The sequence below is a fragment of the Rutilus rutilus genome (genome assembly GCF_951802725.1).
Source record: "Rutilus rutilus genome assembly, chromosome: 22".
Lineage (NCBI taxonomy): Eukaryota > Metazoa > Chordata > Actinopteri > Cypriniformes > Leuciscidae > Rutilus > Rutilus rutilus.
Window position 1 is genome coordinate 5371974 of NC_140227.1, and position 16118 is coordinate 5388091.

A 16118-nucleotide genomic window follows, 5' to 3' on the forward strand; every position below is an offset into this window, starting at 1 on the left:
TTTTTTTTATTACTGTAACAGTATACAGTAAATTCTTCTGTTGTTTTGTATGTAGACCACTGTATGTCCTACTTTGTGTTGGTTGGGATGTACACTGTGTACATTGTTTTTGTGGGGAAAATAAAATATATACGTTACCGTGTATTTGTGTGTTCTGAGTATAAAAACAATATTCTCAGATATTTTACAACACACTTATGTATGTACTGTCTGTAGAAAGTGTGACACTGAACAAAAAAAGGCCTAAGTCATTATGATGAATGGAGAAGTCCATTCATCATAGTGTTTTACATTGAGCACATCAGTGTTCAACTGGTTCTTATAAATATCTATTCATATGATGGTTTGTGTGTGTCATTTGAAAACAAAATACCATTTTGAGAAGAAATAACACTGTTTTGAATGTAAAGTTTCATTTTGCAGGAGAATTGAGGGGTTTTGCCCATTGTGTGTGTGTTTTTGGATTTGTGTGTAGAGTTCTGAGAATATGAGGCATGCTTTCAGAAAATGTGTGTAAACAATCGAGAAAAACTGTAATGTCAGGAAATAAGGGGGACAAAATCAAAATGTACGTTTATTTTTTATTTTATTTATATGAAGCATGTGTACCTTTTATTTATTGTGTAAGTTCTCTGTTTATAAGAATCAAAAGGTCATGGCTAAAGCTACAAAAAATATAGCCTACTCTTATATTTTCTTATGATTTTGACATAAGTAAATAAACACTGAATTGTAGTCAAGTAACACATTGATTGTTGTATTATCCAATGGCTTTAGGGGCCAGAAAAGGCAGCAATTACATATTATTTCAATTTTACTTTAAAACAATCTAAAACAGAGAAAAAATGGAAACATGACTTATGTTAAAGCTGCAGTCCGTAGTTTTTCCTCTTTGTCGCCATCTCTGTTCGAAATCTGCAATTGCAGTTATTCGCGGAATTATCAACTTTACGTGGGTTGTGCCTTCGGCACGGCACAGCGCGGACGAATCCAATGTTTTGAGGAGAATGTGCGGCTGTCAGTCGCCGCGCCGGTGTGGATTCTGTCATTCGGGATCACAGACTCTACTTTTTGGAAGTATGACCAACATTAAAACTTTCACCGGAAAATGTCATCTGAACAAGTAAGTATCATCCACTTTTGTTCTGACCAAGGGGAAAAAGCATTGCAGTAAATCGCACTGATTAAATCTAACGATCGCTTATCACATCACTTCAAACCATGCAAATTATACTTTGTTCTCAAATTGTTAATGTTAACAACATCAGCATTGCCTGACTACATTTAATGCCCTTCTGATATTTATCCTTGTTTTCGCGGTTGCAGTCTCTTTTTTTCTGTAGCCACTCCGAAGTCTTTTGCGTTTTACAATGGGTGAATCTCCAGTTGTCACTGGTGATTGTCGTTTGAACCTTTTTGGATCCGCCATTAAATTCATAAGTTTAATTATACCGAGTGCTGTGAGAAAAGGCAATGAATCTCTACCTTCAACATCCTCACACTCATAGCCGAGACTCTTCTTTATGTGGACAGATGTGACGTAATGACGCAAAGACATGCTCGAATTTCCCCGCGGAAAAGCTTACCGTTAACACTGGCTGGTTATGTACTTGCTCAAAAATTTATTTGGGATAATTTTTAACGCAAAAAAGTTACGGACTGCAGCTTAAAAAAATAAAAAAATAAAAATGGTCTGAGAGTGAACATATAGCACTTTAAACATGTTTCAGCCATTAATGCTTTGTGTTCTATTTTTCATTTGTAAATGTTTGTTTAAACAATGAAGCAGCAAATCATTTGAAAGAAACTTTACTTTTCCTGATACGCACCCATATTATGGAACATTTCATAAAGATTCATAAAGACTATGAACAAAATTCTGTGCAACATACATTGAACCATGTCAGGCAGCCCATACTGTTGCATTACTTAAACAAAGGCACTGGAATAAGCACAAACCAGACAACTCTATTTTCACACAGGTTTAACTCTCTGACGTGTCGAATTAAATAGTTAGCTTCTTGTAATGGTGCATCATCATTTTAGCCATCACTGTAGTAATGATCAATGTTATGTTCTTTTTTTTTTTCAGCTTAATATCAAGGATGATGAAGGCTGAAAACAATAGTAGTTGTTATATTTTCATTTAAAAGTGACAAGTGCTGATTGTTAAGTGTAAGAGACAACGTTTAAAATTAGGCAGTGAACAAATATTTGGCGGTTTGGTAAGCAATAATTTGTCTATAATACTGATATGTTCGTCTAATTGTCGCCTTATAAATGTTCAGCCTTTCGGTTAGAGGGAAATAGAAATGTTTATTCACTCTGAAACTATTCCTTGTACCTTGTTTTCACTTTTTTTTATCTAATGTGACAGAACCAGAACATAGCTGTCCATCCATGCATACACACAGACACACACACAGACACACGCACACACGCACGCACACACACACACACACAAGCAGCCTGGACAGTTAATCTTTAACCCATCGTGTCCAATCCAGAGCAGAAAGAACAACACACTCTTTCTCGTCACAGTCTCTTTAAACCTCTTGAGCATCAAGCTCTTGATGAAGTGAAGATGTAGAGGTTCTTTGGGTCCTGTCTTTATCTCTGTCCTCTCTGAACATGCTCCAGAGAGCGCTGAAGGTGTTGTTGGTGTGAGACAGGCAGTAGAGAAGATCAGTGTTTAGGTCTCTATGTTACTGGCTGTGCACAAACACACACATCTGGATCCAGTCTGTGTCCCTACACCTCCTTCTCTCCAGAACTCGTAAAGGACGTTCGTCTCAGGTTCTCCTTAACTTTGATGAACTCCGGGGCGCTGCAGTTGCTGTCCTCCACACTTGCTTGCTCCTTCTCCAGCTAAAGCACAAAACACACACATTTAGCGCATATTTGGTTGGTGTTTTGCAGCTAAACAGGATATTCATCTGAAAGAGGGTTTAGTATGATAGATCTCTGATATACAAGAAGAGGATATTGAGCTTGAGATTGTATGGTTTCTACCTCCTCTAGTTTCTGTTGTCTCTTGAGAAGCTCCTGTTCCAGTGGAGAGATTTTCCTCCTGGCTTCCTCCTCCTGCTTTCTCTGTTTTATCATCTGCTCTCTCTTCCTTTGCTCCAACACACGCTGCAGTTCTGGCTTGCTCTCCACACTAATACCTCTGAGGTGTGTCAAATAAAATAAAAGAATACATTAGAAATCAGAGGAAATTAGATTAGATAAAATAAAATAATATAAAAAAAATTAAGTAAATACAATTTAAAATAGAATAGAAAAGAATAGAATAGAATTAGAAAATCTAAAGAATAGACAGTACAATGTCAAAAACAAAGATTAGAATACAACAAACAGGAATAGAATAGAATAGAATAGAATAGAATATGCCACATTAGAATGTAAAAAACAAAGATTATAATATACAACAAATAGAGGAAAGGAATAGAATAGAATAGAATAGAATAGAATAGAATAGAATAGAATAGAATAGAATAGAATAGAATAGAAAACAATATGCCACATTAGAATGTAAAAAACAAAGATTAGAATACAACAAATAGAGGAAAGGAAAGGAAAAGAATGGGATGGAATGGAATGGAATAGAATATAAAGCAATATACAACAGTAGAATGTAAAAAAACCCCAAAGATTAGAATACAACAAACAGAGCAAAGGAAAGGAAAGGAAAGGAATAGAATAGAATAGAATAGAATAGAATAGAATAGAATAGAATAGAATAGAATAGAATAGAATAGATTAGAATAGAATAGAATAGAATAGAATAGAAAACAATATGCCACATTAGAATGTAAAAAAACAAAGATTAGAATACAACAAATAGATGAAAGGAAAGGAAAGGAAAGGAAAGGAAAGGAAAGGAAAGGAATGGAATGGAATGGAATGGAATAGAAAGCAATATACCACAGTAGAATGTAAAAAACAAAGATTAGAATACAACAAATAGATGAAAGGAAAGGAAAAGAAAGGAAAGGAAAGGAAAGGAAAGGCAAGGAAAGGAATGGAATGGAATGGAATGGAATGGAATGGAATGGAATGGAATAGAAAGCAATATACCACAGTAGAATGTAAAAAACAAAGATTAGAATACAACAAATAGAGGAAAGGAAAGGAAAGGAAAGGAAAGGAAAGGAAAGGAAAGGAAAGGAAAGGAAAGGAAAGGAAAGGAAAGGAAAGGAAAGGAAAGGAAAGGAAAGGAAAGGAATGGAATGGAATGGAATTTAATAGAAAGCAATATACAACAGTAGAATGTAAAAAAAAGAAAGAAAAAAGATAAGAATACAACAAACAGAGCAAAGGAAAGGAAATGAATAGAATAGAAAGCAATAGACCACAGTAGAATGTAAATAACAAAGATTAGAATACAACAAACAGAGCAAAAGAAAGGAATGTAAATAAATAGAATAGAAAACAGCAACTAAAAATAATAATTAAATATCACAATACAAATATAGCAAATACATGGTAAAAACAACAACAAAGAATAAAATAGCAAACAGAATAAAAAAGAATAGAGTAGATAAAATGAATAAAAACAGAATAGAAAAGGTAGAAAGAAAATAAATAAAAATGAGAATGGAATAGAATAGAATAGAAAACACATCATCAGCTGATGCAGTCCATAGTCATCCAGCAGGTGTCAGTATTGTCATGTTAGTGTCACTAATCAGATATGTGTGCTTTGTTTTTTTGTTTTTTTAATAACAGAAAAGGTGTGAATGTACAAAAAATTTATTATAGAAATATGTAGAGCTGTTTGACTGTAAACGTGGCAGAATATCCATTAGTTTCCTGTTGTTTTTACCCTTCATGTTGCCAGTGTTGTAACTTTCCATCTTAGTCACAGTCAAGGCTAATACCATTTACAATGGGCTCATCTTGACAGACCCGACATCAGAATTGTGTGCTTGTTTGTCTAAGTGCAGCTTGGCTGAATATATATGAATCTTCCATCAATTCTGACCAATGCTGCGTAAGCTCTCACAACCGTTTATTCAAGATGCCAAGCTGCTGTTAACACACGTGATAATTAATAACTTTAGTGCCAGGATAGACATATGCACACCCACACTCACACATACAGACAGACTGATAATTAAATTACGTGTGAGCTTGTTCTCTCCGCAGGGAGGTGGCGCCACAGGTGCTGAGAGGAGGGGAAGGAAGTGTGTGTGTGTGTGTGCGCGTGGGGAGTTCAGCAGATGTGGGAGTTCCAATAAGCATCCCTGTTAATTTAGATGGTGTCCTTCAAGCTGAAGAGACAGCCAGACAACAACAAATAAACACAAGGGACATTTAATGAAGATAACAAGAGAGACATCAGGCCCCCGGACGGCTCCTGAAAGCTCCTCATAATAATAACACGCTGCTCTTTGGCCCTATCTCAGCTCTCGGCTATGAATACTCACTTGCTGAACCTTTGCTCGGATCGTTGGCATCGACCTGTTCCTGAAATGATCCATAGATGGTGTCTTTTTTCCTATCATGGCTAACAGTGACATACGAGCCAAATGTGTCTCTCCCCTTTTAGTGCCTCCTTTTAGCATCACTTCTCCTGACTGATTTCTTTCAGTGTTTAGTTAAACTTATCGTAAAGAGCTCTGCTACATCACTGCCAAATAAAAAGGCTTATCTAGAGAAGGCTTGAGAAAAGAGGCGCTTTCCTCTGCCACCCTGTGCCACCTTTGATGCCCACTGTTATCTGTGTGGATGTGAGATCCCCATCCCTTTCTCTCTCTCTTTTAATGTCCTCTAGACTATCTTCTGCAGGGTCTCTCAGCACCAAAGAGGCAAAAGTGCCAACAGTAACTAAAAGATACTTGCTTAATGGCCGACATGGCACTGTGCCAGAAAGCTCTCTGTGGTTTAAAGTGTTTGGTAGTGGAACAGAGTGCACACACTAATGAATGTACCCACACAAACAGTGACTTTTTCTCTGTAATGAAAGCCTCTAATAAATTGGCCCTCCTTTCATGTTGTCTGCAACTCCATCGGTTCCTATTAGTCTTAGCACATGAGATAGCTGGATTAGTACTGGTGCTACATGTTGGTCAAAGTCAACGGTGTCCAGTCCTGCTCCCAGAGGTCCACCTTCCTGAGAATTTTAGCTCCGGCAATTATTAAAGTGTTGGGGAAGCTATTTTAAAACGATAGCCTGAAACGCTATAACTGAAAATAGCTAAACTACCATAGTGATTAAACCTGCTGGACAGACTACAACTCCTCCTCTTACCAATGGAAAATTCTGAATGTTATCAATCCACAATCTGACTTGTGATGAGGTTTGGAATCATAAATCACGCTGTGTTCATTTAATTGAATTTATTTCCAGATTCAATCATAGGCTCGTTCTTACGTACTAGAGCTCGTGCGCACATACGCACTCTTCAAAAACAGTACTTTAAATCTCTTGACAAACTAAAGGACCTAAATGACATTTGTATGTATTCGAAATAAAAGATACAGATTGCACTGAATGTCAGCTTGCTTATTTTGCCCAAGATAAGTATTTATTAAGTCCAGATGTCATGTAAACAAGAAATTATGCTTTTAACCACAGGTCGAGAGCTGTCGTTCCAACCACGCAACTTTGCGATGCTGTTTGCGAATGTTCGTTGGAACTATGGTTTCGGGAAACACAGACTCATTGAACTATGCTGATAATGGCGGAACTTGCGACCATAGTTGGCTATGGTCAATGCTTTCGGCAAACGCACCCCTGGATGATGCATAGGAACTCCCACCGACCACTGGTGAAGATGAGACAGAGGCTCTGTCCCAAATGGCACACTTCATGTGCACTTGCATCCTTGCATACAATGGCTGCAGCATGTGTGTTAAGTCCACAAGATCATAGGACAGGGCTAGAGGGCCATGACCTGGAGGGTTTAGTTTCAACACTAATTAAACACTACCCTGGAAATCCAGAGTTCTCGCGAGAGCACAAATTGAATTTGCTCAGCGAGTTTACTCTGGAGTCTAGTAATGATGCTCATTAAATATGCCCTTGTATCCAAGCTGCACCAATCACATCCGGTTATCTGATACAGGCGGGCCAGAGGCGAGCTAAACAGATGACGACAGCGCTGTGACGTCGAAGTCATTAGTAAACATTGCAAGATGGCTATGGATGAACACCAGTTGTTTGAAACGGCTTTGACCGCTACAATGAATGAGTTAGACTTGGCTTTTTATCTAAAAGAGGAACAGAAGACGCCGCTCGAATCGTTCCTTTGCAAGAAGGGCGTTTTCCGCGGGTAGCTAAGCGTATGGGGCTTGTTGTGATTGGCTGTAGTGTTATCCAATTGTGTGCAGTGAGATTTTCAATGCATGTTTGGTACTGCCCCTCGAGCTGGCCGATTTTCTTTAGTCGATGCCAGACCATTAATCTTTCAGATTTAGGTCTGGATTTCCAGGCTAATTAAACACATCAGATTCAGCAAATCAAAGTCTTTAGGATTACTTGATCATTACAGTCAAGTGTGTTCGGTTTAGGATTGAACTCTGCAGGCCGTGGCCCTTTAGGAACAGAACTGATAAGCCCTGAAACCCCCCGTTTATCATTCTAGGTTTCAGAAGGGTGCTCACGAGTGTCCCCTTTGCAGTTGCTATCTGCCCTTAATCCATACGAGCTCCGCAGCAGACTTCTTTCCTACAGTCAAAGCAGCTTTGTGTCACGAAAGTATAGACTCAGAAGAAGACCATGAGAGCTTAGGGTGCTGTTTGGGACAGGAACACTGTGATTTAGCTAATCTATGTGCATGGAAATGATTAGGAAGACATGATGGATAGAGACCAGCAAATTTTGCCAGGAAGCAGATCAAAAAACAACCTACAAATTGACAGGATCCTGGTTTAAGCCAAAGGACAATGCTTTTTTTCCCGGTTTCACAGACAAGGCTTAAATCTAGTCATAGAACTAAAATGTACCAGTAATGCTTTTTCTAAGGCACATTTATAAAAGCTACTTGAATGTCCTAATTTATCTAAGGCCTATTCCTGGCTTAATTTAAACCCTGTCTGTGAAACCGGGCCATAGTACCCCCTTCACTACGAGGTCTCCCATCCATGAAATGACCAGGCTGAATCCAGCTTAGCTTCAGTTGGAAACCAGCTGAGAACTGCATGAGGATATGCCACATTCAAGCCAACCTGGACATTTCATACATATGATTTTTATAACTATGACATGGCAGGCATTCAGGTGATTTTGGTCAATTGATAAAATGGATTTGCTGGAGAATTTTATTTTCATATTTACTTCCTGACGTAAATAAGAACAAAAATATGTTTTTACTTTATTTTGATGGTCCCTTTAACACATTTTGTTGACTATAAGTAACGTTATATGTCTACTAACTCTCAGTAAAGTGTTAGTAGAGAATTAGTGGACTGGTAGGGTTTGACATGTAGGTGCAAAGTTACTAAAAGTCAGTAGAATGTCTGTTAGGGACCATCACAATAATGAGTTAGCAGATATTAAGCAGACAGTCTGTTAATACTCTAAATGAGAGTTAGTTGACATGTAGCAAAGTTACTTATAGTCAACAGAATGTTCAAAAGGGACCATCAAAATAAAGTGTTACCAAAAAGATTCATATTAGATGTTTAACTAATGCGTTATATCTATATTTTATCATTTTTGTATTGTCACAGAGAATAATATGAAATTTAATTTACTCAAATTTGTTTCCTCATAAACCAGCTGAATGAGCTATAACTGAGCTACAAACAAAATGGTCACATCAACATTATAATTAGAATACATTATGATAAGTCAAACAAATTGTTATTCATTGTCTGTTTTCATTGTTATCAACTTGCAAATGCAATCACTCCAACACGATTTGAATGCACCAATAGCTGCAAGCAAAAAAGTATTTAGCTACTACAAGAATGCTAAAATGAATCAGAATACCCATTTGTCCAGTTCAGAATGTGATGTTTTATCGCAGTGCAAATTAGCGATGCTACTTTTAGGCTACACACTGCCATGCACGTAACACTTGCATGGATAACCAAAATCTGTGTACAGAACAAGATTATGAGTGACAACAGTATGTAGCCACAATATGTACGTGGACTTATTTAATTACTCTCCAACATTGTTGTGCACTACAGACCTGTTTCTGTCTAAAATCTCACAGCTGAAAATGACAACGCACTCAAGAGCACTCTAAGTTCTTGGGTTTGCTGTGTCACAGGATCTGCGGCATAAACAGCAAAGCTCTATCGTTGGCCACTTTAGATAAGTGCTCATTTCCCCTGTGTGAAAACACAATGCAGGACCCGCGTGGGATGTGAACACTATATCTCTAATTGGCTGAGCATTGCGTTCTTTAAATCTTAAACCTCCTAAAGTGTCTAGGAAAGAGAGGAATGGAAAGAGGGGGAAGGATAAAAGGGTTCTGTTGCCACTCCTGAGGGCTTTAGACCCCTCTGCTAAGACAGAGGGAGTGTGTTCACCTTTACCACATTTACTGGTATTATAGAAGTGGGGGGTGACATTACTAAGCTACTGTGCAATGCTAATCAAAGTGCTAGCACAGACAGCATGGAATCTGAGGAAAAAAAAAACTGAAGGCCCTCTGTTTCAGTACTTGGAGAATTTGGTTTATTTTTTGCTTACTGATTTATTGTTGCTGAAACCAACAAAAAGTAATGAAATTATTAAGTCAGTTTCACTTTATTTTGATGATTCCTTTAACACACTCTGTTGACTATAAGTAACTTTGCACCTACATGTCTACTAACTCTCATTGGAGTATTAGTAGAGTATTAGTGGACTGGTAGGGTCAGGGTTAGAATAAGTTGACGTGTAGTTGCAAAGTTACTTATAGTCAGTAGAATTGGGAGACCATCACAATAAAGAGTTAGCAAATATTAAGCAGACAGTCTATTAATACTCTAATGAGAATTAGTTGACATGTAGTTGCACAGTTATAGTCAACAGAATGTTCGAAAGGGACCATCAAAATAAACTGTTACCATTAAGTCATTTGCTCCATTGCAAAAAAAAAAAAAAAAAAAAAAAATTAGTAAGTTTACAATTATATATTAAAGGAGCTGTACAATTAATCATAAAATGGCCCTGATATGTCACTAGACATTAAGAAATCATGTTCATTTCAAATACTTATATCACTGACAACAGTAGTCCGGCCAGGATATTGTCATTTAAAAAGTGAAGTTGCAGCCCTCAACTGATGTTGATATTGTCATGTTGTGTTTTGGCCTGAAGAGCCACCCTCCACCTATCTACCAATCACGAAGTCAGTAGTGTTTCGGCATCCGGGTTGCCAGCTCTGCTCTAGTTACCACAGCTGCAGCTACAAACGTTCCTGCTGGATCCTGCAGCCTATCTGGCAACCTTGAGTCAGGGGGGAGGGGGAGGGGGAGGGGGAGGGGGAGGGGGAGGGGGAGGGGATACACCGTTCTACAGTAATTTGAAAGTGATTGCAGTACCAGTTTTGGCCACAATCTTACATACGGCTCCTTTAAAGTTGTTCAAAATAACAAAACATTTTTCTAAATATCAATCAAAAATTGTCCAGATGTGCTGAGAAAGTAAGTAGCCAACTAGTGACCATCATTCCAGCACATGTTTATCCTGTCCAAAATCTCCAACTCTGGTTGAACTTATGCGTTTACCTGTAAGTAGTCAATTAGCAGACACTTTTATCCAAAGCGACTTACAAAACATGTATTGCAGAGACTGCCACCTAGAGTTAAATATCTTGCTCAGGAGCTCAGAGATCAAACTAACAAACTTTAATCTCTGGGGGAGAGCGGGGCACAACTAACGGGGCCAGTTGTCACCAACATGGTTTAAAAGATTCCACACATGCTAGCGTGAAGTAACTTGTTTATTCACTTATTTACATATTTACTAGTTGCCATATCAACACTATATAGAGTGAAAAAAAAAGAAAAGGATTTTTTGTAAGATAGCACTGAACATTTATTTAACCATAGCATATGTACATTTCTTTCTGAAGTAAATTTCTCATCTTAGCTTTTAGCGTTAATTTAAAATGAGACAAATCTAAAATAAATCTCTAATTTTTGGAACATTGATTAGCCAGGTTTAAATCCTAGTTGTGCAGGTTGCGGGTCGGATAAACACTACCTTACAACACGGCGCTATTAAAACTATGCCATTCCATGCAGTGCCGGCCCGAGCCTTTTGGGGGCCCTAAGCAGAATTTGAGTCACCTGTTTGACGATTATTGACACAAATGTCACACTATAATGTTACATTATAACTTAATACAATGAGGTTATGTATTAATACAAAATAAATACTTAATAAAAAATAGATAGGCCTACTTAAATAAAAAGTTTAAACTTTTTCTTTACTCTTTTACTAACTCTTTGAAACTTCTGAAAACAAACTGTCACAAAACACATTAAGTAAATTATTTGCACAATATCCTCCAACGTTTTGCAACACTTTGCAGTTTGAATGATGTCTTGTATGAACATGACGGAGTATGTTTTTATGTTTCCACTGTTCGATCGCGCCCGCGCCTCACACACACACACAACATTCCAGCATTGTAATCTTGACATCGCAGTATGTTCATTATAGCCGTAATAAAATATAATAATAAAATAGTCAACCTAACATATAAAAATTACGCTGCTCTTTTTAAAAAGTCAGTAGGCTAATACAATTTGTATCATTCAGCGTAAGCTCCGCTCCACTGCGATGTTTCCAAGCACTTTTTTGCGCGTGTGAATTTTTTTCCGTCGATATTGGAACGTATTGATAAACAATACGATATTGGTAAACGAATAGTTTACCATCCAAATACATCGCGAATGTTGAAACATTTTGATTCTAATGAGAGAGATACGTGAGCCCAACGCCGCTTACTTTCACTTTCGCTTTAAATTATTTCGTTTTGGCTTGTTTATAGTTATTTTTTTATTCTTGTTCTGTTCTGAATATTATTAAATTTAAAGGATAAATCATTGATTTAAATGTCAATCATTGATCAAATAAAAATTTTGTGACATGGCTTAACATTACCGTGACTTTGCGCACGAATTGTCTATGCACGCGAGGTTATGCGCGTGACTCAAACACTGGCAGACACAGCAGCAGTTGTAGGCAGGTATATTGATCATGAAATCAGAATTTTCTTGTCTTGAATTAGTCATTAATTCATTCATGTCACTTGTTTAAGTTAATTAATATGTAAAAAAAAATCTGAGTAAAAAAAAAAAAAAAAAAAAAATCGATTGGGGGCCCCCTGGTGGCCCTAAGCAGCCGCTTAGTTCGCTTATGCCTCGGGCCGGCTCTGATTCCATGATTTAGTGATGTAACGTAACTATGAATGCGTCAAGTCGTCGATGAGGGGCTGCCGCCTTACTTTCGTTTTGTTGTTATGTTGAATGATTATTAGTTCCCACCTCCTTCTTCCCTGCAGCTTTTAACTTTTTTACATTGGTAACGCAGACAGCAATATAATGTCGGCCCAGATCCGGGCCACATCTGGTACTTGTGGATTTAATGTGAGCATTGCCTGTCATTTAGCAGATGAGTGTGTATGTACTGTACACTTGTGTATCCTCATACCGTTTTTGGTTCATAAGCAACTCCCGATGAAGCTCCTGGTGGCTTTTAGAGGCTTTCACAGGATTAATCAGCTTTTTGGGCTTGATGAGATCATCATCCGGTGTCATGTAATCAGGCTGAGGAGCGTAACTGGCCAATGGGGGGATCTCGCGATGAGGGTAACCAAATGGATCCCTGTCCGGGGTTCTCGGCTGATGAGGCTGTTCCCATTGAATATCGGCATACGCTGAGGCTGAGAACAGAGAGAAAACAATGTGAGAGGAAGGATTTTATTGAAAGGAAGCAAGGTTTCCCTTCCTGACTTCTTTTAACTGTGAGAAGAAAGGCAGAGAATGACGCAAAAGAAGAACATAATAAACAGCAGTAAGTGGGATGGTGGAGCATAAACAACCCACATCAGAGAACAAGCATCTACATACACGACTACAACATACACTACTTGTCTCTGCTCCAGTTTAAATGATTCCATGTGAGCCGAAGCAGGTTTCCTGAAAGTAGCAGGTGGAATTCAGAGTGTTTACGTTCCTCTGGGTTTGGGAGGAAATTCCTTACCTTCATTTCTTCCAGCTATTTGGAGAATTTTTACACCACCAGACCTCTAACACACCATCACACGCAGACGATGCACTGATGTGAATGATCTTTTCTGACCCCAAAGATAGTTTACTTGTAAAACATTTTTGTTTTTTTCACCCTGAAATTGAATAAATACCACACTCTGGCATATTTCACCCTAAAAATCAAAAGAGAGAAAGAAATATTTTGCTTAAAGAGAATTCAGGGTAGTCAGTACGTTTAGAAAAGTAGGTTATTAAATAGTACTGGTTCAGACAAGTTTGTAATTCATCTCCACTAAAGAACAAACTTGTATCCATATCCATAATGCAAGCCTGCAGCTGAACTGCATAAAGACACTGCTCTGAGGATAGGACAGATTAAAAGTGCAGTGATCCATGCTAAAGTGACAGCAGATCAGGTGTCATATGCATTGAAGCTTGCTCAGAACAATGCTATGCTTGGAGGAGGAACCAGAGACAGTCTCCACCATTCAATATTAAAAAAGCTGAGCTCGATTCTTAGCACTTCTCAATCAGAGTGCATGAGAAGAGGACAGGGGTGAAATGATGTTGATGATGACAGGTAAGATGATGAAGGGAATTCATGCATGTGAAAGTATTTGTAGCCCAGAGGTCAGCAAGTTTACACCAACGTTTTTTTTTTTTTTTTTTTTTACATATTCTAAGTATTAAGTTATGAACTAAAGACCCTTGTGTCTCTTGCGTACTAAATCCTTTTTTTATTATATTCTCAGTTTATGTTATCACTATTATTATTGCTCATACTCTCTGTAAGGGAACAAACCATCCAAGTACTATACGTTTCACTTCACTTCACTTCATGCTCCAGATGAATGATAAGCATGATAAGCATGTAACCCACAATACACAATGTATTGTGGGTTACATGCTTATCATGCTTATCATTCAGTGCATTTGTTAGGGACAAACAACACGTTTTCTTTCAGAAAATGAAAAAATCTAGTTTTAGATCTACAGAAGTTTTATATATTGCACAGTTGACAACTGCTCTCGAAATAATTTTCACTTCCCCTAACGGCAAAAGATAAACACAATTTTGCTCAAATTTGAAAAGAAAATGTCATATGCATCAGGAAAAATAAAGCTAAAAGTTCATCTCTCACAGTCCATTGGATTAACATCACTGATATGGACCTTATTTTGTCCATACCGAATGCTGTTGATCCATTAAAATAGATATTTCATGTTTATGAGATATTATGAATCCAGAGTCAGAGAGCGTGTTGGCACAAGGAAGTCAGAGAGTCTACACAGTATGTGGGCTTATGTAGCTATGGAATAATAAAAAAGTAATATGAAATATAAATATTCACGGTAACACTTTACAATAAGGTTTCATTAGTTAACATTAGTTAACTACTTGAGTTAACATGAACTAAGAATAATCAATACTTCTACAGCATTTATTAATCTTAGTTAATATTAATTTCTAACATTTATTAATACGTTATTAAAAGTAAAACCAAAGGTTGTGTTTGTTAACATTATGCACTGTGAACAAACAATGAACAGCTGTATTGTTATTAACTATCATTAACAAAGATACAGTAACAAATGTATTGCTCATTGTGAGTTCAAGTTAGTTAAAACAATAACTAATGTTAACTAATGAACCTTATTGTAAAGTGTTACCAAAATATCTGTCTCTGTGAGACAGTTAAGTATATTTCAAGTGATCTTGTTCAGTGGACACCTGAGTTAAAGCCTGTAACATCACCAGAATATGTTTCATTTTGTTTCCTTTCATGTTTGTGTGTGCAAATATTGCTTTTTTTGCAAATGAATGTGTTGCAATGTCTGCCTGCTGTTAACTGAGCAAAGTGAGCATATGTGTGGCCCACTTCAATGTTATGTGCTGCGAGAATGTTGCGTCATGGTTATGAAATACAAACGATTTCTGTGTATTTATCCAGAGCTTACAGATAGAATTCAGTAGGGATAAAAGGACTTACACATACACATATGCACAAGCGCTACAAAATGTTTTGTATTGCTCCATAATCTGGGTCTCTGGAAGCCTGTCCTTGATCTCATCGATTAGGGATCAGTAACATGGTGAAGAGCAACAGACGGTGGACTGTGTCTGCTCTGAAAGTGAATATCCCTCTATTATGGGCATAATGTATTTATCAACATCCCCCACAAACCCTGGAGTCACACAGACAGGAAAGGCAAGGGCTTCTGCTGATCAGATCTGAGTCTATTTCCAAGAATTGCATGATACATTGTGGGATTAATTTGATTTTGTGTGGTGTCTGTTTGTGTGGCTACAGCAGGTGTTTCCTTATACCCAGCATAACCAAAAGTCATTCAGTAGGACTACTAAAATTAAAAGTGTGCTAATATGCTAACCCTTTCAAGAAAGTACAGTACCATGGGCTCTTTGAAATACAATGGTCCAAAAAAAAAGAAAAAAAGTGGACACTTTTGATCATTTCAGAAAAGTGAGCGTGTTTACAAAAATTGCTTTAGATTATAAAACACCAGATGAAGTGGCAAATAAATGATGCTCTCAGAACTGCACTTTTCTTTGATATTTAGTGGATGTATGGAGTCATTTTCCCCTCAGAATCACACAGGTGTCCTAGCAGAGTATCCACAATTATTTTGAAGAGAATTTGGATTATTTTAGCATTTAAAAAGAACAAACTTCAAAACAAACTTCGTTTTTGTAAGAAAAAATTCCATATTTATAACTTTATAAACTATAATGACTGGCTTCTGTTAACAGTTGCAGAAGAGTGACCTCTGACCCGACCTGACGCAGAGGATAGAGCAAAACAAAACACTGCTCACGAATTAGAAGTCTAAAACGAGAATTTTTAAAGAGAAATGTGGGAGGAGCTTGAGTTTGTTGCCCAGCCCTGTTTGTTTGAACCGCGAGAGGCATTTAATCTCACCTAAGCTTACGC

At 37.5% G+C, this 16118-nt stretch overlaps 1 protein-coding gene across 2 annotated transcripts in view; it reads right to left on the reverse strand.

Annotated features, from left to right (window-relative positions):
• Window positions 1-1206: 1206 nt before the first annotated feature.
• The window catches only part of LOC311281695 (protein FAM107B), a 32491-nt gene continuing 17579 nt past the window's right edge, over window positions 1207-16118 (reverse strand). For both annotated transcript variants that reach the window (XM_084394874.1, XM_084394875.1), the window contains 3 exons: window positions 12608-12839; window positions 3013-3169; window positions 1207-2868 (listed from right to left, as the gene is read on the reverse strand). In XM_084394874.1, the coding sequence (XP_084251000.1) occupies window positions 2752-2868; window positions 3013-3169; window positions 12608-12839 (506 nt within the window). In that variant the 3' untranslated portion in view covers window positions 1207-2751. The remainder of the gene's footprint in view (window positions 2869-3012; window positions 3170-12607; window positions 12840-16118) is intronic.